This window comes from Pongo pygmaeus, chromosome 19 (assembly GCF_028885625.2).
Source record: "Pongo pygmaeus isolate AG05252 chromosome 19, NHGRI_mPonPyg2-v2.0_pri, whole genome shotgun sequence".
NCBI classification, from domain to species: domain Eukaryota; kingdom Metazoa; phylum Chordata; class Mammalia; order Primates; family Hominidae; genus Pongo; species Pongo pygmaeus.
Genome location: NC_072392.2, coordinates 57,081,870 through 57,104,201, shown reverse-complemented (window position 1 = coordinate 57,104,201; position 22,332 = coordinate 57,081,870). Strand labels below are relative to the sequence as shown.

The 22,332-nt window shown below is 40.7% G+C and overlaps 1 protein-coding gene across 2 annotated transcripts in view; it reads right to left on the bottom strand.

Annotated features, from left to right (window-relative positions):
* The window catches only part of PPM1D (protein phosphatase, Mg2+/Mn2+ dependent 1D), a 64,283-nt gene that overhangs the window by 21,446 nt on the left and 20,505 nt on the right, over positions 1 to 22,332 (bottom strand). For both annotated transcript variants that reach the window (XR_008495000.2, XM_054457114.2), the window contains exons 2-3: positions 19,048 to 19,276; positions 8,762 to 8,886 (exon numbers count right to left, since the gene is read on the bottom strand). Coding sequence is in view for 1 of the 2 variants with exons in the window: in XM_054457114.2 (XP_054313089.1) it covers positions 8,762 to 8,886; positions 19,048 to 19,276 (354 nt within the window). In the remaining variant the exon portion in view is untranslated. The remainder of the gene's footprint in view (positions 1 to 8,761; positions 8,887 to 19,047; positions 19,277 to 22,332) is intronic.

The following is a 22,332-nucleotide window of genomic DNA, read 5'->3' as shown; positions in this document are numbered from 1 at the left end:
TCTGGCCAGAGGCAGTGGCTCACGCCTATAATCCCAAAACTTTGGGAGGCCTAGGCTGGTGGATCACAAGGTCATGGGATTTAGACCATCCTGGCCAAAATGGTGAAACCCAGTCTCTACTAGAAATACAAAAATTAGCTGGGCGTGGTGGCACACGCCTGTAGTCCCAGCTACTTGAGAGGCTCAGGCAGGAGAATCGCTTGAACCCAGGAGCCAGAGGTTGCAGTGAGCCAAGATTGCGCCACTGCACTCCAGCCTGGCAACAGAGCAAGACACCGTCTCAAAAAAAAAGATTTTCTTCAGAGTCTCTCTGAATCTGCTGTGGGAGGGTGGCTACCCAATTCACAAATCGTTCACTGCCCAATTAAACTCCTTTAAATGTTAAAAAAAAAAAAAAAATCCATTCTTCTACCTGTACAATTTTTTATCTCCATATAGACTTACAGATTCTTTTTTATTCAATATTTTTAAACTTATTCCTGTTATAATTTGTTTTGATGCTCAAGTTGCTTCAAATTTGCTAGTAAAAGTCCCTAGAATCTGACCTTTCAACAAACTCACCAGATGATTCATACTCATAGCCACTTTCCCTTATTTTACCAGTTCAAAGAGTCTATATGATTCTATCTAATATCAAATAACTGGTAAGCATCAGAATTGGGCCTTTAACTAAGGGTTTTTATTACTGGTCTAGTGTTTGTACACCAAAGTAGGATCATAGAACATCATTTCTGTAGGCCCTGAAAGGAGGTGCCTTGGAAACTGGCAGACAACCAATTCCCTTTTTTCCTCAGTAGAGGGTGATGAAGGGACACCAAAAGAGAGGAGGCCTGCTTTCTGGTTCCAGTATATTTTCTGCTTGCTCCTGTGGCACACGGCAGCCAGCAGTCCACAAGACACTCAGTGGTCCTTACACCGAGCAAATTTCAGCACCCCTTTGAGTGGCTTCCCATGGAGAACTTCCAACAATGTTTACCCCCTCTAATCCATTCTCAAAACTCAATGAAAATTCTCTCTTTAAAACACAAACCTAATGGATTAAAGATTTAAATGCAAGACCTCAAACTGTAAGAATCCTGGATGGACATCAGCCTTGGGAAAGAATCTGTGACTAAATCCTCAAAAGCAACTGTAACAAAAACAAAAATGGACAAGTAGGACCTAATTAAAGAGCTTCTGCACAGCAAAAGAAACTATCAACAGAGTAAACAGACAACTTACAAAAAGGGAGAAAATATTCACAAACTATGTATCTGACAAAGATCTAATATCTAGAATCTGTAAAGAACTTAAACAATTCAACAAGTTAAAAACAAATAACCCTATTAGAAAGTGGGCAAAAGGCATCAACACTTTTCAAAAGAAGACATGCAAACGGCCAAGAATCATAAAAAGCTCCACATTAGTAATCATTAGAGAATGCCAATCAAAACCACAATGAAATACCATCTCATACCCTGTCAGAATGACTATTATTAAAAAGCCAAAAAATGACAATGCTGGCAAAGCTGCAGAGAAAAGGGAATGCTTATACACTGTTGGTGGGAATATAAATTAATTCAGCCACTGTGGAAAGCAGTGTGGAGATATCTCAAAGAACTTAGAACTACCATTCGATCTAGCAATCCTGTTACTGGGTATACATACAAAGGAAAATAAATCACTCTACAAAAAGACACATGCACTCAAATGTTCACTGCAGCACTATTCACAATAGCAAAGACAAGGAATCTACTTACGTGCCCATCAAAAGTGAAATGCATAAAGAAAATATGGTTCATACACACTACGGAATACTACACAGCCACAAAAAAAAAAAAATGAAATTATGTCCTTTGCAGTAACACAGATGCAGCTGGAGGCCATTATCCTAAGTACATTAATGCAGGAAAAGAAAGCCAAATACTACATGTTCTCACTTGTAAATGGGAGCTAAACACTGGGTACACATGAACATACAGATGGCAACAATAGACACTGGGGACCACCAGAGGGAGAAGGGAGAGAAGGAGGAAGACATGAAAAACTAACAATTGGGTACTATGCTCCCTACCTGGATGACAGAATCAATCGTACCCCAAACCTCAGCACCATGCAATATACCCATGTAACAAATCTGTACATGTACTTCCTGAATCTAAAAGTTGAAATTACAAAAACAAACAAACAAAAACCCACAAACCTAGGATAAATGGTGGATGACAGTTGCAAAACAGTGTAACCGTACTTAACATCAATGAACCACGTGCTTTACAATGGTAAGTTACGTGTATGCTAAGTATATATTACTACAATTAAAAACACACAAATCTGGTTATGTTTCCCATTCCAACTCTGTTATAGTTCACAATTGTTTTTAAGATAAAGACACAATTCTTTTGTTTTTTCTGAAACAGGGTCTTGCTCTGTTGCCCAAGCTGGAGTACAGTGATGTAATCTTGGCTCACTGCAGCCTCCTGGGCTCAAGCAATACTCCCAACCAAAGCCTCCTGAGTAACTGAGACTACAAGCGCATGCAACCATGCCCAGCCAATTCTTTGTAGAGGAGAGATTTCGCCATGTTGTCCAGCTGGTCTTGAACTTCTTGAACTCGAGCAATCCACCTGCCTTGGCCTCCCAAAGTGTTGGAATTCTGGGCGTGAGCCACCACATCCAGCCAAACACGATTATTTACCACTGCCTATAAAATGCAGTATTTTCTCATTTTATCCAAGTCTCTTATTTCCTTATCTGTTCCAGCTACACTGGCCTTCATCAGAGTTCCTATGTCACTATGCTTCTTCCTATCACCGAACTTTTCGAAAATGCTGTTTTCTATGCCTAAAACACACTTTCTTCCTCCTTAACCTCCAGTAATTCTTCAAAACTCAGTTCAAATATCACTTTTCTGGCCTCTCTGGTTAAGTGAAATATCCTTATTTTAGGTTTTCATTAGTACATATAAGAAGTTAAGAATTGGCTGGGTGTGGTGGCTCATGCCTGTAATCCCAACACTTTGGGAACCCGAGGCAGGCGGATCACCTGAGGTCAGGGGTTCGAGACCAGCCTGGCCAACATGGTGAAACCCTGTCTCTACTAAAAATACAAAAAGTAGCTGGGTGCAGTGTCGTGCGCCTGTAGTCCTAGCTACTTGGGAGGCAGAGGCAGAAGAATCGCTTGAACCCGGGAGGCGGAGGCTGCAATGAGCCGAGATCGTGCCACTGCACTCCAGCCTGGGCGACAGAGTGAGACTCCATCTCAAAAAAAAATAAGAAGAAGAATTAAAAATTTTCAGTTTTAGCCAAGCGCTGTGGCTCTCATCTGTAATCCCAGCACTTTAGGTGGCTGAGGCGGGTAGATCACCTGAGGTCAGGAGTTAGAGACCAAGTTGGCCAACATGGCAAAACCCCTGTATTTTTGTACAAAACTTAGCCGAGCGTGGTGGCGGGTGCCTGTAATCCCAGCTACTTGGGAAGCTGAGGCAGGAGAATCGCTTGAACCTGGGAAGTAAAGGTTATAGTGAGCCGAGATTGCGCCATTGCACTCACTCCAGCCTGGGTGACAAGAACAAAACTCAGTCTCAAAAAAAAAAAATTTTTTTTTTTTTCAGTTTTTGTTATCATCTGGTGAATGCCTTTCAACCCTTTCCTAGACTGCAAGCTCCATGAGGGCAAAGATCATGTGCTTGTACATACAGCAGAGTGCTTCATACACACTATACTCAAAATTATCTCCCCAGTGAACAAAATGATTTTCAAGACTCAAATGCAATTCCAGCAGGCAGCCACTAGAAGGCACCTTTGCTACATTTGTACTTGGGTAATTATCATCAGTGTCTGTAGGGTACCAATGTTGACAAGGAGACATCTATTCCCACCCCTTCCCCCGCCCAAAAAAACCTGTAAGAAAAATGGCCGTAAACCATAAGGGTGTGTGCTAAATACGAGCATTTAATTTACTTTAGGCCAGTAAGTATTTCCATGCAACAAGCTAAACTCAGAAAAACAGTAACATAGCTCTTTTAAAAATATTATTTCCAAGCTGGTCGCGGGGGCTCGCGCTTGTAATTCCAGCACTTTGGGAAGCAGTGGTGGGCAGATCAACTGAGGTCAGGAGTTCAAGACCAGTCTGGCCAACATGGTGAGACCCCATCTCTACTAAAAATACAAAAATCAGCCAGGTGTGGTGGCACGCGCCTGTAATCCCAGCTACTTGGAAGACTGAGGCAGAAGAATCGTTTGAACCGGGGAGGCGGAAGTTGCAGTGAGCTGAGACGGTGCCACTGCATTCCAGCCTGGGCAACAGAGTGAGATTCCATCTCAAAAAAAAAAAAAAAAAAAATTTTTTTTCCAAGTGTCAGAATAGTGGTTTGAAAAGTAATACAGCAAAGCCTTTTTAGCTTAAATATTAAAATCTAAAAGGTAGCATTATTTTTGAAAAGAAAATACTTATGTGACAAGAGAAATCAAGAAGAAAAAAGCTTTTTTATCCCTAAAACGATTTTGTCTCTTATAAGCCCTTTTATCAAAATATTAATTCATTTCTGTATGTGTTTACAAAATTATGTTGAAGTAAAGTAACTTCTACAAAAAAACTGTCTAAAAACTTGCTGTATCAAATTTTATTCCTCCCACTCAAGAAGACGGTTCTTTCTTCAATAACCCCAATCATGGTTGTGGTCTTGCTATTCCACCAAAAGCTACTTTCTTTTTCAAGGTCACCAATGACCTCCACATTCCTAAATTCCATGGTCATTTTTCAATCCTCCCTCCACCTAAATGACAAGAGTATTTGAAACACTTTCTTTCTGGAAACACTCTTCACTTAGCTTCCAGGGTACGCTATCCCAAATTTCCTATTTGACTTACAGCTGTTAGTTGTTTTATCTTGTTCTTCCATTCATATCCCCTAACTCTTTTAGGTTTTTTTTTTTTATTTTAATCCAACCCTCAAATGAAACCAGAGCACATCCTCCGAGTCTTAACAGTCAGAGTATCTCAGGGCTCAGCCACTAGACCTTGCCCCGTTTTCTATCTGCACTCAATCCCTACATGACCTCAAGACTTTGTATACTATCTATATGCCACTGGCTCCCCCAAATTGAAATCTCCACCCTAGACAACACCCGAAATCAATTCTTATAATGGGAAGCCAAACAGGTATCACCGCCTTAATGTCTAAAACATGCCGAAAGGGTAATGTGTCCAAAACTGAACTTCCGATCTCTCCTTTTCACTGATGTTCCAGTCATTTCTTTATCAGTTAGTGGCAACTCCATTTTTCCAGCTGCTCGGTTGAAAATACTGAGTAGGAGCGGGGCACAGTGGCTCATGCCTGTAATCCCAGTACTCTGAGAGGCCGAAGTGGGTAGATCACTTGAGGTCAGGAGTTCGAGACCAGCCTGACCAACATGGTGAAACCCCTGTGGCACAGAGTGAGACCTCATCTCAAAAAAAAAACAAAAAAAGAAAGAAAAAGAAAAAAGGAAAAATTCATGAGTAATGAGAACCCTTACATTTGTTACTTCTGCCTAAATTCTGTGGCCCCAGACACTCACAGGTCTTTACTAAAAATACAAAATTAGCCGGGCGTGGGGGCGCACGCCTATAATCCCAGCTACTTGGGAGGCTGAGGGAGCAGAATCCCTTGAACCCAGGAGGTGGAGGTTGCAGTGAGCTGAGATCACGCCACTGCACCCCAACCTGGGCAATAAGAGCGAAATTCTGTCTCAAAAAAAAAAAAAAAAAAAAAAAAAAACATGAGTAGGCTGAGCGCTGTGGCACACGCCTATAGTCCAAGCACTTTGGGAGGCTGAGGTGGGCAGATCGCTTGAAGCCAGGAATTTGAGACCAACCTGAGCAAAGCGAGACGTCTCTACAAAAAATTTTTAAAAATTAGTTGGGTGTGGTGGCATGCACCTGTAGCCCCAGCTACTTGGGAAGCTGAGGCTGGGGGAACACTTGAGCCCAGGACTTTAGGGGCTGCAATGAGTTCTAGCCTAGGGCACAGAGTGAGACCTCATCTCAAAAAAAAAAAAAAAAAAAGAGAGAGAGAAAAATTCATGAGTAATAAGAACCCTTACATTTGTTACTTCTGCCTAAATTCTGTGGCCCCAGACACTCACAGGTCTTACTGCCTCATCTCTTTACTTACACTTTACTTACATATCATCTTAGCGAGACCCTCCTCTGACCATCCCATTTAGAATTATTATACAGGCCCCACCCCCATAGCACTCCCTGCTTTATTTTTCTTGGTAGCATTTCTAACACAGTATGTGTCCTACTTAGTTATTTTAGTTTTATCATGTTTTCCCCTAACCTAGAAAGTAAGCTCCATGGGTGCAGGAATTTTTGTTTCATTCACTGCTGAATCCTCAGCACCTGGAACAGTACCTAGCACATAGCAGGTATTTAATAAATACCTGGTGAATAAAGAACAATCATGAAGAAGTAGGAACTGTATGCTTTTAAAATACATCCACAAATTATTTGATATACTTGAGGGTGGGCTGGACTTAGTGATTCAGGGCTAACAAAATACAAAGCTGGGTTCCCTACAGCAAGTGATCAAGAAAGCAAGGTAGAAGTCAAAACGTCTTTTTATGATCACTTGCTCTAGGAAGCCAGCTGCCATGTGATGAAGGCACATCAAGCAACCCTATGCAGAGGCCGGCAAAGCAAGAAACTGAAGCCTCCTGCCAATCCAGGTTACTCAGTGAGCTGTCTTACAAGTAGATGCTCCAACCCCATTGAAGGCTTCGATGATTAATGACATCTTGATTACCGCTACACAAGAGACCCTGAGCCAGAACCAACCAGTTAAGTCACCCCGGGTTCCTGAGCCAGAGGAACTGTGTACATAAAAAATGTTTTAAACTCCTAAGTGTGGGAGTATTTGATTACACCGCAATAGATAACTAATACAGTGGGACTGTAATAACCTGGGATAATCACTTTGGGAAGAAATTTAGCAATACCTAATAAAACTAAACACGTAGATATCTCTGAACTAAGTCTCCCAATTGGTATTCCTTGGATGAGTGAGACCTAGGGGCAGCAGGGTGGGTCCTCAGTGGCTAGAGTGTCCAAGTTAGCTACCTCAGTCTCAAGTAGCCTCCTCTGTTTACTGTAGAAATATTATCATCTTGTGTGAGTGTTACGACACAAAAACAGTTGGTAAGTAACATACTATGACCCAGAAATTCCATTTCTAGTTATGTATCTTAAAGAAATCTTGCCAGGCACAGTGGCTCACGCCAGTAATCCCAGTACTTTGGGAGGCCGAGGTGGGCGGATCACCTGAGGTCAGGAGTTCAAGACCAGCCTGACCAACATAGAGAAACCCCGTCTCTACTAAAAATACAAAATTAGCCGGGCATGGTGGTGCATGCCTGTAATCCCAGCTACTCGGGAGGCTGAGGCAGAAGAATCGCTTGAACCCGGGAGGCAGAGGTTACAGTGAGCCGAGACTGCACCACTGCACTCCAGCCTGGGCAACAAGAGTAAAACTCCATCTCAAAAAAAAAAAGGAAATCTCATATGTGTATACAAGGAAATACTTATTGCAGTATTTTTCATAATAGCAAATGCTTGGATATAACATAAAAGTCCACCAGTCAGGGTGTGAAGAAGAAAATTATAGTTTCACATTGGAAACACATTATTAATATATATAGTAGTTGTGCTGGGTGTGGTGGTTCATGCCTGTAATCCCAGTGCTTTGGGAGACAGAGGTAGGAGGATGGCTTAACCCCAGGACCACCCTGGGCAACATAGTGAGACCCCGTCTCCTTAAAAAAGAAAAAATTAGCCAGGCGTGGTGGCTCACACCTGTAGTCCCAGTGACTCAGGAGGCTGACGTGGGAGGATCGCTTGAGCCTGGGAGGCAGAGGTTGCAGTGAGCCATCATCATGCCACTGCAATCCAGCCTGAATAACAGAACAAGACCCCGTCTCATAAAATAAAAATAAACAAATGTGCATTTTCTCAGAGACATTTTCTTTGGAAAAACTACCCCCATCTAGCATAGCCAAGGTAAGACACCTTAATAGGTATAATTCTCTAGCCTTCTTTCCAAAGCCAGGTAGACCAGAAATATAACTATTTTTTTTCATAGTTATTTTACTTTGCTAACTAAAGAAAAAAGAGGTTTTGAAGACTCTCAGGAGGACTATTAAGGGCTAAAGTAGAATGGGATACTTAAAAATAGTTTCGAGGGTAACATTAAGCCTAGATATGCATATACTTCCCTAAACACAGATAGAAATTAGCAAAACATCGAACGTGACTTCATGAACAAAGGGCAACTGTCAGTGAATTATATACCTAAACCTTCCCCTCAATTAGGCTTTTTGTTAGAGTCTTGCTCTGCCGCCCAGGCTGGAGTGCAGTGGTGTGATCACTGCAACCTCTGCCTCCTGCTTTCAAGCAATTCTCCTGACTCAGCCTCCTGAGTAGCTGGGACTACAGCTACACATCACTATACCCAGCTAATTTTTGTATTTTTTAGTGAAGATGCAGTTTCACCATGTTGGCTAGGCTGGTCTCAAACTCCTGACCTCAAGTGATCCGCCCACCTCAGCCTCTCAAAGTGCTGGGATTATAAGCGTGAGCCACCATGCATGGCTTCGATTAGGTTCTAAAGCATTTAACAGAATATCATGATATCTCTACCCTCACTATATGCCATGTAAGGGTTTAGTTCTCAGTCTCCTCTTTTATTTTGCCACCATATATTGTAGAAAATTCAATATAATTCCACCAAATGAAGTCCTACTTACCAAGTGCTCTTGCTACTGCCAGAAAAGGAATCTGGTCAATAACTGTGCTCCTCCTAACAGGTCCATTGTGAGTGAGCCGAGGTCGTTTCCAAACTACACGATTCACCCCAGACTTGTTCATTACACTAAAAATAAATAGAGTTCACATAAATAATCTAAATGATTAAAATACAACAACTAAGGTAGCTCAGTATATTAAATCACTAATAAAATAAGACCACATTATTACAAAATAATGTCTTATGTGTTTCAAATACAAAGATGCATAAGCTAAAATTCCTGTTCAGAGAGGAATTAGGGTAGATTCAAAGTGGAAAATTTTGAGATTACTGGAATAGGCAGTATAACCAAATGAATGTAATGTGAAGAAAAGTGAGTATAAATACCATGTCAAAAAAAAAGCAAAACTACCTAATTAGTAAACAATTGGGGGTTGACAGAAGGCCTTATCTAAGTGGAGAGAGAACTGCTGGAACTCGGGAGGTAGAGGCTGCAGTGAGCCGAGATCACACCTCTGTACTCCAGCCTGGATGACAGAGCGAGACTCTTGTCTCAATAAATAAATAAATAAATAGAGATTAAATTGTGATATAAGCAATTAAAAAGGAAAGGTTATAGAGCTCTGAGTGTTTATGTTGAGGATGGGGGAAACATAGCAGAACTTCAGTTTTAATTTTTGTTGTTGTTGTTGTTGTTTTTGAGATGGAGTCTCACTCTGTTGCCCAGGCTGGAGCACAATGGTGTGATCTCAGCTCACCACAACCTCCACCTCCTGGGTTCAAGTGATTCTCCTGCTTAAGCCTCCCGAGTAGCTTGGATTACAGGCGTATGCTACCATGCCTGGCTATTTTTGTATTTTTAGCAGAGATGGGGTTTCAGCATGTTGGCCAGGCTGGTCTCAAACTCCCAACCTCAGGTGATCCACCCACCTCAGCCTCCCAAAGTGATGGGATTACAGGCTGACGTCAGCCACCGTGCCCAGCCAGTTTTTTTGTTTATTTTTATTTATTTATTTAGAGATGGAGTTTTTGCTCTTGTTGTCCAGGCTGGAGTGCAGTGGCACGATCTCGGCTCACTGCAACTTCCGCCTCCTGGGTTCAAGCGATTCTTTTGCCTCAGCCTCCCAAGTAGCTGGAACTACAGGCACGCGCTACCACGCCTACTAATTTTTGTATTTTTAGTAGAGACAGGGTTTCACCATGTTGGCCAGGCTGGTCTCGAACTCCTGACCTCAGCCTCCCAAACTGCTGGGAGCCACCACGTGGGCAACCACACCTGCCTAATTTTTTCTTTTTTGAGGAGACAGGGTCTCACTATGTTGCCCGGGCTGGTCCTGGGCTTAAGCCATCCTCCCACTTCAGTCTCCCAAAGTGCTGGGATTACAGGTGTGAGCCACAGCGCCCAGCCTGTTTTTTGTTTTTTGATACAGGGTCTCTCTCTGTCGCCCAGGCTGGAGTGCAGTGGTGCACTCATGGTTCACTGCAGCCTTGACCTCCTCCTGGGCTGCAGTGATCCTCCCACCTCAGTCTCCTGAGTAGCTGAGAATACAGGCATGTGCCACCATGCCCAGCTAATTATTGGCAGTTTTAATATGATTTCAGCAATATACAGAAAATACTATATATTTAGGTATTTCTGTAATTCAAAGTGTGAGACTAGACTTTGTGAAATAGATCAGCTGTAGACATATAGATTTGGGAGTTACAAGAGTAAGAAACCCCTCCTAAAAATGTGTCACAGGAGCAACAGAAATGCCTAAAACTTGGAAATATGATTAGTTTTTTTTGTTGTTGTTGTTGAGACAGAGTCTGGCTCTGTCACCCAGGCTGGAGTGCAGTGGCGCGATCTCAGCTCACTGCAAGCTCCGCCTCCCAGGTTCATGCCATTCTCCTGCCTCAGCCTCCCGAGTAGCTGGAACTACAGGCACCTGCCACCATGCCTGGCTAATTTTTTGTATTTTTAGTAGAGATGGGGTTTCACTGTGTTAGCCAGGATGGTCTCGATCTCCTGACCTCGTGATCCACCCGCCTCGGCCTCCCAAAGTGCTGGGATTACAGGCGTGAGCCACCGTGCCCAGCCGGAAATATGATTAGTTCTTTAGGAAAAAACACTGATAATCAAAACATTAGAGATGGTCTCTCAAAAACTATGCCTGGCATGACCGAAATGAGCTTTACTTCAAATGGGAATTGATTTTTTAAATTTAATTTTTATTAATTTAAACAGCCATTTGTGGCTAGTGGTGAGTATACTGAACAGTCCAGAGGAGGACTGAAACAAGCAGAGAATGACCAGAAAACACTATGGGTGTTAACAAAGAATAGGAATTCCAGAAAGTTGCTCATTTACCATCCCCCCATCCTTTTTTTGTTTTGGAGACAGTCTCGCTCTGTTACCTAGGCTGGAGTGCAGTGGTGTGAACTTGACTCATTGCAGCCTCAGCCTCCTGAGTAGTTAGGATTACAGGCAGCCGCCACAATGCCTGGCTAATTTTTTTATTTTTAGTAGAGACGGGGTTTAACCATATTAGCCAGGCTGGTCTCGAACTCCTGGCCTCAAGTAATCTGCCTGCCTCAGCCTCCCAAAGTGCTGGTCTTACAGGCATGAGTCACCATGCCCAGCCTACCATCCCTTTTGAGAACTAGTTTTCATTTTGTTTTGAGACAGGGTGTCGTTCTGTTGCCCAGGCTGCAGTGCAGTGGTGTGATCGTGGCTCACCACAGCTTTGACTTCCCGGGCTCAAGTGATGCTCCCACCTCAGCTTCCCAAATAGCTGGGACCAAAGGCATGTAATTTTTTGTAGAGAACGGATCTCATTATGTTTGCCAGGCTGGTCTTAAACTCCTGAGCTCAAGCCATCCTCCCATCCGGGCCTCCCAACATGCTGGGATTACAGGCGTGAGCCACCATGCCCAGCCAAGAACTAGTTTAAATAAGTTCTGATATAAATAGGTTGATCATAACGAGTTAAAATATCAAAGGCATTTATTTTGTTATATTAAACTTTCTTCAATGATGATCCTCAAAAGTCAACAGCAGAGTAAAGACTAACCTTGCCATTCACAAGAATCCATGAAACACAAGAGTTATGATAAGATGCCAACATTCTGCCTTAATACCATCTTAAAGCTCTATTATTCTTTGCTAAACCTTCTCCCTACAAGGTAAGGCTTAGTACCTAAGTAATTTACAGTAGCTGCTTCCAACATAACTAGACGAGCAGCTCTCTCGACACTTAATATTCAAAGACATTATGATCTGTGTTTCTGAGAAACAAAAAGACAAATAATGATACTGGTTAAAACATAGAAGTTTTAACATCTAGTAACAAAAAACTAAAGCAATGTTATAAAAGATGCTTTTATTGCACTTCCTGTTGTTGTCCTGTATGATTAAAAGGCATGTAAAAAGGAACAGCCTGACATGCAGAGAGCTGACTGAGCAGCAACAGAAGGCTGGAAAAACAAAATGCTGGCCCATTGCCTAGGCCGGGACAGAGGGAAGCAAGGAAATAACTTATAATAAAATAGCTCAATTTTTGCAAAAAGTTACCTGCTCCAAAATAGCAGAGTATCTGCCCAACTGTCCAGATGGTGTTTTTGGTAATAAAGCCAAAAAACTCTTTCTAAAAACATTATTAAAATCAAATAAAATATAATTTTAAAATTCAAGTAAAAAAACAAGAAAGAATAGTCAAGAAAGGTATTTTTAAAACACAAAACGGTAATTTCTGTAGAAAATAATTATTTCCTTTTTTGTTCATTTATTTTATTTATAATTATAAAAAAAATTTTTACGTAGAGATGGAGGTCCCGCTATGTTGAACAGGTTGGTCTCAAACTTCTAACCTCAAGTGATCCTCCCATCTCGGCCTCCAAAAGCGCTAGGATTACAGGTGCCGCAGCCAGCTACTTTATTTCTTTTTTATGAGACACAGTTTTCACTCTTGTTGGGAAGGCTGGAGTGCAGTGGCATGATCTTGGCTCACTGCAACCTCCGCCTCCCAGGTTCAAGAGATTCTCCTGCCTCCGCCTCCCGAGTAGCTGGGATTACAGGTACATACCACTACGCCTGGATAATTTTTTTGTATTTTTAGTAGAGATAGGGTTTCGCCATGTTGGCCCGGCTGGTCTCGAACTCCTGACCTCCGGTGATCTGCCCGCCTCAGGCTCCCAAAGTGCTGGGATTACAAGTGTAAGTCACCGTGCCCGGCCCCAAGAAAAGTATTTTTTAAAAGGAAGATTAATGAGAAGGAATCAGGCCTACCAATATTTAAAATTATAATAAAGTCTCAGTTTTAAAAATTATAATACTGATAAATAAGCAGGAAAAAAATTATAGCCCAGAAAAGACCCAAATATATGAAGGAATTCTGTTTATAATTTGCAAAGCCCACTTAACATGACAACCAGCAGAGATGTCAGATATATTCTGACCTTCACAGTCACAAGATCAAATAGACTATAGCCTGAAAGGAGGTTCATCTAACTTTGCAGGATACTGGGCAGGAAATAGAGTATGCCACCATAGCAGCTTCAAGGATATTGTCTTCAGCAGTGATTCAGACAGCCAGAAGCCATTTTTCCATCTCCCAAGTGATGGCTCAGTTGTAAGCAAGAGGACAGGGTCTAGCTTAGGTAAGCTTCATGTGTCACAGAAACCAATGTAATAAATAGCACATGACTACAGTTTCTTGGTCCCTACATAAGATAAACTGCATGCATACAAGGAAGCCAAGGCCTCTGCTTCCGAATAGAAATGTATAGTCCATTCAATAACTTCCCTACTAAGATGCAATTCCATTCAGGGATCATTCTACAATAAGCAATGCTGTCTTACAACAAAGGTGATATTTCACATTTATCTTCACCAGAGAAACACAAGGAGAGGGTAAATTCAAGGTCATCTTCCCAGTACAGAAGGGTCTTAAGCCTGGTCACCCTGCTACTCAGTAATGAAAAGATATAATTATTCAAGTATAATTATTCAAGTGGCTACTAGTAGCCATCTAGAAAAAAAGTTAACTTGTCTATTTACTACATAGCTTAGATCTTAAAATTCCAGAAGGATTAAAGATTTAAATATCAAAGATGATGAAACCATACGAGTACTGGCAAAGTGGTTCTCAAAATGTGGTTTAGGGGCCCCGGCAGGTTACTACAGACTTTTTCAGGGTGTCTCCAAGGTCCATTTTTTTTTTTTCATAATACTACTAAGACCACATGTATACAGTGGAGTTTTTTGAGAGGCTGCATGACTGGATATTATATAGCATAATAAAAAGTGTCAATATTTGCAAGATCTATGTAACTCAGTGAACCAGTATATTACAAACAATAAATGCATATATTAAAAAGTCATGCATAGGGGCTACATACTATGTGGTTCCAACTATATGACATTCTGGAAAAAGCAAAATTATGAAGGCAGTAAAAAGAGCAGTGGTTGTCAGGAGTAAGTGGGGGAGGGATGAATAGACAAAGTACAGAGGACTCTTACGGTGATGAAACTAATCTGCATGATACTATAATGATGGATACGTGTCATGACGTATTTGTCAAAACCCATAAAATGTGTAACACCCAGAGTGAACCCTAATGTAAACTACGGACACAGGTGATAATGGTATGTCAATGTAGGTTCACTGACTGATTATAACAAACACTCCGGAGAAGGATAGTGGGGAAGCCTGGGAGATGGGGGGTAGGCCAAAGCATATATGAGAATTCTGTGCTTCCCACTTAATTTTGCTGTGAATCTAAAAGTACTCTTAAAATTAAAATCATTAATCTTTTTAAATTATGCAGGGTTTTTAAAAAAGCATTCAATTCAGGGCCAGGAGCAGTGGCTCACACTTGTAATCCCAGCACTTTGAGAGGCCAAGGCAGGTGGATCTCCTGAGGTCGGGAGTTCGTGAAACCCCGTCTCTACTAAAAATACAAAATTAGCTGGGTGTGGTGGTACATGCCTCTAATCCCAGCTACTTCGGAGGCTGAGAACCCAGGAGGCAGAGGTTGCGGTGAGATAAGATCGTGCCACTGCACTCCAGCCTGGGCAACAAGAGCAAAAATCCGTCTCAAAAAAAAAAAAAAAAAAAAAAAAAAAATTCAATTCAACTAATGTCTTCATTGACTGATCGATGGCTGTTAATGTAAGAATATGCAAAGTTCATTAATAAAGTTTCAGATACCTTAAGAAACTATCATTTCTTGAGTTTTGAAACAGTATCAAAGACAAACATTTATGGAGAAGTGAGCAAAATACTCCTCCCTGGTCAGGCGAATTGGCTCACACCTGTAATCCCAGCACTTTGGGAGGCAGAGGTGGGCGGATCACAAGGTCAGGAGTTCAAGACCAGCCTGACCAAAACGGTGAAACCCCGTTTCTACTAAAAATACAAAAATTAGCTGGGCATGGTGGCGTGCACCTGTAATCCCAGCTACTCAGGAGACTGAGGCAGCAGAATCGCTTGAACCTGGGAGGCGGAGGTTGCAGTGAGCCCAGATCCCGCCACTGCACTCCAGCCTGGGTGACAGGGCAAGACTCTCTCAAAAAAAAAAAAAAGAAAAAGAAAATTAGCTGGCATGGTGGCATACATGCACCTGTAGTCCCAGCTCTCAAGAGACTAACATGGGAAGATCACTTGAGGTTGCAGTGAGCCATGATTGTGCTACTGCACTGCAGCCTGGGCAACAGAGTGAGATCATGTCAAAAACAAACAAATACAATGAACAAACAGAGTTTCTAAGACCAAAAATATTCCTGTTGTACTAAAAGAAAATATAGCCGACTTTATTAAAAAGCTTCACTGTGTGTATGGCATAAAACCCAAAAAGTTGTAACAGAAGAGACTAATAAATTTAACTACATTAAAAGAAACTTCCATGTGGAAAAAGTTCCAGGAGCATAATCAAAAGACAAACTGTGGAAACAATATCTAAAATTCACATCACATACATTAGACTAATTTGTTTAATGTACAGCTAGCCCCTACACATTAATGTGGGAAAAAAATGGCTAACAACAATCCCCCAAAATGAACGATAAATATAAAAATACAGAGAAAAGAAAATATAAATGGCTCTTAAATATATAAAAAGATTCAATATTTCTCATAAGATAAATTCAAATTAAAACATTACTGAAGCTGGGCACGTGGCTCACATCTGTAATCCCAACAATTTGGGAGGCCAAGGCGGGAGGATCGCTTGAGCCCAGGAGTTCAAGACCAGCCTGGGCAACATGGTAAGACCTCGTCTCTATTTCTTAAAACTTTTTTTTAAAACAACATCATTGCCGGGCGCAGTGGCTCACGCCTGTAATCCCAGCACTTTGGGAGGCCGAGGTGGGCGGATCACGAGGTCAGGAGATCAAGACCATCCTGGCTAACATGGTGAAACCCCATCTCCACTAAAAATACAAAAAATTAGCCAGGCGTGGTGGCAGGCACCCGTAGTCCCAGCTACTAGAGAGGCTAAGGCAGGAGAATGGCATGAACCCAGGAGGCGGAGCTTGCAGTGAGCCGAGATCGCGCCACTGCACTCCAGCCTGGGCAACAGAGCCAGACTCCATCTCAAAACAAAAAACAAAAAACAAAACAAAACAAAACAAAAAAAACCACATCATTGAGACACCTCTTTTTTAAACCTGAAACTGGATATGATCAAAAAGTTTTATTTGTTGTCCAGGACATCCATATACACTGATGGCAGAAGTGTAAATTGGTACAACCTCTATAAAGACAAATAGTTATCAGTATTCAAAACATACACCTCTTTGGCCAAGCAATTCCACTTTTAGGAAATGATCCTACCAATATACTGGCAAGTGCACAAAAACACACATGTGCGGATTTTTCATTTCACAGCAGTTTGCAATAACAAAAGAAAATGAGAAATAAAAATCCTTCAATAGGAGACTGATTAAAATAAATGACGGTACATCTGTACATGGTACAGCTCCATAATATATTTGATTGTATACGAATATCTCTTTTTTGAAAGGACACACAGCCACACTGGTTGCTTAGCAAGTGGAGGGGAACGAGGTGGCCTTTGGGACAGCAGCAGCTGAAAGACCTTCCATAGCATATCCTCTTTTTTATGCTACCTGAATTTGAACCAAATGAATGTCACCATTAAAAAAATAAAAATAAACGTATGGTATAAAATCTCATCACTCATTTATAAAAATTTAGAATATTTCTTATTTAGAATATTCTTATTTAGAATATCTTATTCCCATGTCTCTGCATTGCTAACACTAGAAATACAATTTTATATCCAGCTTTTTTGTGACCATAAACATTTTCCTCTATCATTAAACCTTCCCCATATACACGGGAGTTCATATTACTCTACCTTTACTTGGAAAAATTTCAAAACACCATGAATTTTATAAACTTAGCTATAAATGTTATTTTTAATGGCTGTATCATATTCAGCATTATGAATATGTTGCTAAATATACTTAACCATTCTCCAGCTGTTGGGCCTTCAAGTTACTTCTGGCCTTTAACAGTCATTACAAATGCTGCAATCAATAACTCTATTCAGATATTTTTGTCTACAGTTCAGATTTCTTCTTTAGAATAGATTCCCTAAACATTTAAAGCTACTGGTATATATTATTTTCTATATAGGTAGTACCAATTGTAATCTTACCAAGAAGGTAACCATTTCAACAAAAATACTGAGAGGAATCTCTTTGTTTCTTTTATCTTTGCTAATCTAATAACAGGAAATAAAGTTTCATTTTAATGTTTTACTTTTATTTCACCAAATGTTTACTACTGTTTTGCATTTTTTTGTTGTTCAAACTTTCTCTTCTTTATCCACCTATCCAGGGGTGCCATACACTTTAGTACTTTATTTTATTTTTATTTTTTTAAGAGATGGAGTCTCGCTCTGTCGCCCAGGCTGGAGTGCAGTGGCACGATCTCAGCTCACTGCAACCTCCGCCTCCTGGTGGTTCAAGCAATTCTCCTGCCTCAGCCTCCCAAGTAGTTGGGACTACAGGTGCACGCTGCTACGCCTGGCTAATTTATTTTGTATTTTAGCAGAGATGGGGTTTCACCGTGTTCCCCAAGCTGGTCTCGAACTCCTGAGCTCAGACAATCCACCCGCCTCAGTCTCCCAAAGTGCTAGGATTACAGGCGTGAGCCACCGCGCCCAGCCTCACACTTTAGTACTTTATTAATTTGTTGAACTCCTTATAGTTTAAGGATGCTAATTCTTTTCTTTTCTTTTTTGAGATGGTGTTTTGCTCTTGTTGCCCAGGCTGGAGTGCAATGGTGCAATCTCAGCTCGCCACAACCTCTGCCTCCCAGGTTCAAGTGATTCTCTTGCCTCAGCCTCCAGAGTAGCTGGGATTACAGGCATGTGCCACCACACTCAGCTAATTTTGTATTTTTAGTAGCGACGGGGTTTCTCCATGTTGGTCAGGCTGATCTCGAACTCCCAACCTCAGGTGATCTGCCCGCCTCAGCCTCCCAAAGCACTGGGATTACAGGCGTGAGCCACAGTGCCCGGCCAGATGCTAATTATTTTCCTTAGTTTGTCGTTTCTCTGCAAAAGACCAATTTTGATTTAATAAAAGCAAAAAAGATGAGGCAAGTAACGATATCATGGGAAGGCTTCAGTTAGAAAGATTATTTAGAAAATATTGGATTCTACTCAACTTGCCTCATATCCTCAATTTTTAAAAATTAGTATTGAGATAATTTTTACATTTTTTCATGTTATTCACTCTCTTGATTTTTATAATCTTTCATTTAAGTTTGAATCATAAAAATATAATACTGAAATCAATTTCAGTTCCTAGTTTACAAAACTTAGACATTGAAACGCTAAGTTCAAACAAAGAAAACAATAATTGGAAAGGTTTGCAGTAAATCTGAAATCAATGAAAAAAGCTGAAGGTTAATTCTAACTTAATCTTTTTCCCCCAGCCAGATTCAAAGTGTTCTACTCTGGAACTCCAAGAGCTGCTCCGTCTAGATTCTGAAAGTCATATGAAAGGTTTTCAGTAAAACCTTGTATTGTTTCCACGGGGCCCACTGAAATATTATTTCCTATTAGAGTCATTATCAGAAATAAAACAATCAATTCATAGTAATGAGAAAAATATGAATGTACATACATGGGTATTACATCAGACACCTAAAAAACCTGTAATACTAAGAAAGTAACTTCAATAAAAGGGAGAATAGTAGGTCAATTTCATTAGTAAAGCATAAAAGGACTAAATAGAACCAAAAGAGGAAAGAGAAAACAATAGAATGTTACCTCCCACCAAGTCCTTCGATTCGTTCTCTTTCCTTGGGAAGTTCTGGCTTATGGTCCTGTGTCACCTCCACAGCTCTGACAAAGTCATCCTTCGGGTCATCCTGAATTCCAAGAACCACCCCTGAGTCACCTACGTGAGCTACATACATCTTCATGCCCCGTATGATGACCACACTGGCAGTTGTCCCTGATGTGCTGGGAAGACCTGTCATAGTCTTTGGCCATTCCGCTGTAATAAGAAATAAAATATTTTACTCTTACAAGTATAAACATTAATACACTGTCAGGATACAAATGGCAACAAACTCTGAATTAGCATGTTAACATTCGAATTAGCATAGGAAAAAATTTAAGAAAAATATTCTGAAAACTACTAAAGGACTTAGGTTAATTAATGAATACATTAATAAATTAATGTTATAAATAATACAAATATGATACAACTATCAAACCAATCCTAAGAGAAATATATTACAGGATAGGTTTACTACTGCTACATGACTCTTAGTCCTAACTACATTGAGAGGAAAGAATGTGTTAAGAGGTTCTTTTAATCTGAATCAGTTTTGATTCAAGAGTTTTGATACCATTTAGCCAGCCACTTAGCATCTGTTTACTAATATCTCTTCTAAAAGGCTTTCTGAAAAAGCTACTTGTTTTTCTGTTTTGTTGTTTTTTTAGATTGAGTCTTACTCTGTCACCCAGGCTGGAGTGCAACCTCTGCCTCCTGGGTTCAAGTGATTCTCCTGACTCAGCCTCTCGAGTAGCTGGTATTACAGGCGCCCGCCACCATCCCCCCAGCTAATTTTTGTATTTTTAGTAGAAATGGGGTTTCGCCATGTTGGTCAGGCTGGTCTCAAACTCCTGACCTTGGGTGATCCACCTGCTTTGGTCTCCCAAAGTGCTGGGATCATGGGCATGAGCCACTACACTCGGCTTGATTTGTTTTTGAAATAACTATTTTGAATAGTCACTACTTAACAAATTACATTTACTGAGTATACTCACTGTATACCAAGTTCTATACTAAGAGCTTTACATGTATTATCTCAAATAATGCTTGTGACGAACTTATGAGACAGATATGATTATTCCCTTTATTTTATTTACTTATTCCCCATCTTACAGATAAGGATATCAATACTTTGAATAATTAAGAAACCTGCTTGAGATAACTCAAATATTTAGGGGCAGAATCCCCGTATATTAAATTACAAACCCTATATTGTTTAATTAAATTCACTGTCATTCAACAATTCTGAAGTATTCTGTAACACTAAACAAACTGCAACTTATAGTTCATGATGGCAAAATGAGTCCAAACAATGACATATTCTCCCCACCAAAATCCCACTGAAAGGACAGAATGTGAATATTAGAAAAAGTCCACAACATATAGAAACACATAGAAAGGTCGTAAGCAAAGATGAAGAATTCCTGGAAGTTTAAAGGAATACAATTATGTTAAGAAAAAAAAATAAAAATGCAGTCTTGTAATCCAACATAAGCAAAAAGAACAACCAGTAATAAAGACAGTAAATGAGTGTTCCTTTTTTATTCTTTTTTTTGAGATGGAGTCTCGCTCTGTCGCCCAGGCTGGACAGCAGTGGCACGATCTCGGCTCACTGCAAGCTCTGCCACCCGGGTTCATGCCATTCCCCTGCCTCAGCCTCCCAAGTAGCTGGGACCACAGGCGCCTGCCACCACGCCCAGCTAATTTTTTTGTATTTTTTTAGTAGAGACAGGGTTTCACTGTGTTAGCCAGGATGGTCTTGATCTCCTGACCTCGCGATCTGCCCGCCTTGGCCTCCCAAAGTGCTGGGATTACAGGCGTGAGCCACAGCACCCGGCCAGTAATTTTTTTTTTTTTTTTTTTTTTTGAGATAAGAACTCTTAACAGGCTGGGCGCGGTGGCTCACGCCTGTAATCTCAGCACTTTAGGAGGCCAAAGCGGGCGGATCACGAGGTCAGGAGATAGAGACCATCCTGACTATGGTGAAACCCCGTTTCTACTAAAAATACAAAAAATTAGCTGGGCATGGTGGCGGGTGCCCATAGTCCCAGCTACTCGGGAGGCTGAGGCAGGAGAATGGCGTGAACCCGGGAGGCGGAGCTTGCAGTGAGCCGAGATCATGCCACTGCACTCCAGCCTAGGCAACAGTGCAAGACTCTGTTCTCTGTTTAAAAAAAAAAAAAAAAAAAAAGTAAAGAAAAAACCCTAACTCAACCAGAGAACTGTTAGAATAAACAAATATAATAAAATTGTAGAATACGAAATCAACATACTAAAATCAGTTGCATTTCTATTCACAAACTATCCAAAAAAAAGTTAAGAAAACAATCCTATTTACAATAGCATCAAAAAGAATAAAATACTTAGGAATAAATTTAACAAAGGAGGTGAAAGATCTGTATGCTTAAACTGTAAGACACTGATGAAAAAAACTAGAGAAGACAAAAATAAACATTAAAAATCTATGTCCATGGATTGTAAGAATATTGTTAAAATGTCCATACTACCTAAAAAGATCTACAGATTTAATGCAATCTCTATCAAAATTCCAATGACATTTTCCACAAAAATAGAAAAAAAACCCTAAAATTTATACAGAACCACGAAAGACCCCAAATAGGTAAAGCAATCTTGAGAGAGAAGAGCAAAGCTTAAAAGGCATCACATTTCCTGATTTGGAAGTGTAGTACAAAGCTATAGTAATCAAAACAGTATGGTACAGACATAAAAACATATCAAGGGAGTAGAAAAGAGAGCCTAGAAATAAACCCGTGCATATATGGTCAACTACTCTTTTGACAAGGGCTCCAAAAATACACCCTGAAGCAGCCCGGCCAAAATGGTGAAACCCCATCTCTATCAAAAAATACAAAAAATAGCTGGGCACGTGTGCCTGTAGTCCCAGCTACTCAGGAGGCTGAGGTGGAAGAATCACTTGAACCCAGGAGGTGGAGGCTGCAGTGAGTGGAGATGGCACCACTGCACTCCAGCCTGGCCAACAGAGTGAGATCCTGTCTCAAAAAAAAAAAAAAAAAAAAAAACTCTGAGGTAAGGATAGTCTTCAATAAATGGCATTGGAAAACCTGGATATCCACATGCAAAAGAATGAAATTGTACCCTTGTCTTATACCATACACAAAAATTAACTGGAAAGTGATTAAAAACTGAAATGTAAGAAATACATTGAAAGCATAAAACTTAGGCCGGGTGCAACGGCACACACCTGTAATCCCAGCACTTTGGGAGGCCGAGGCGGGCGGATTACCTGAGGT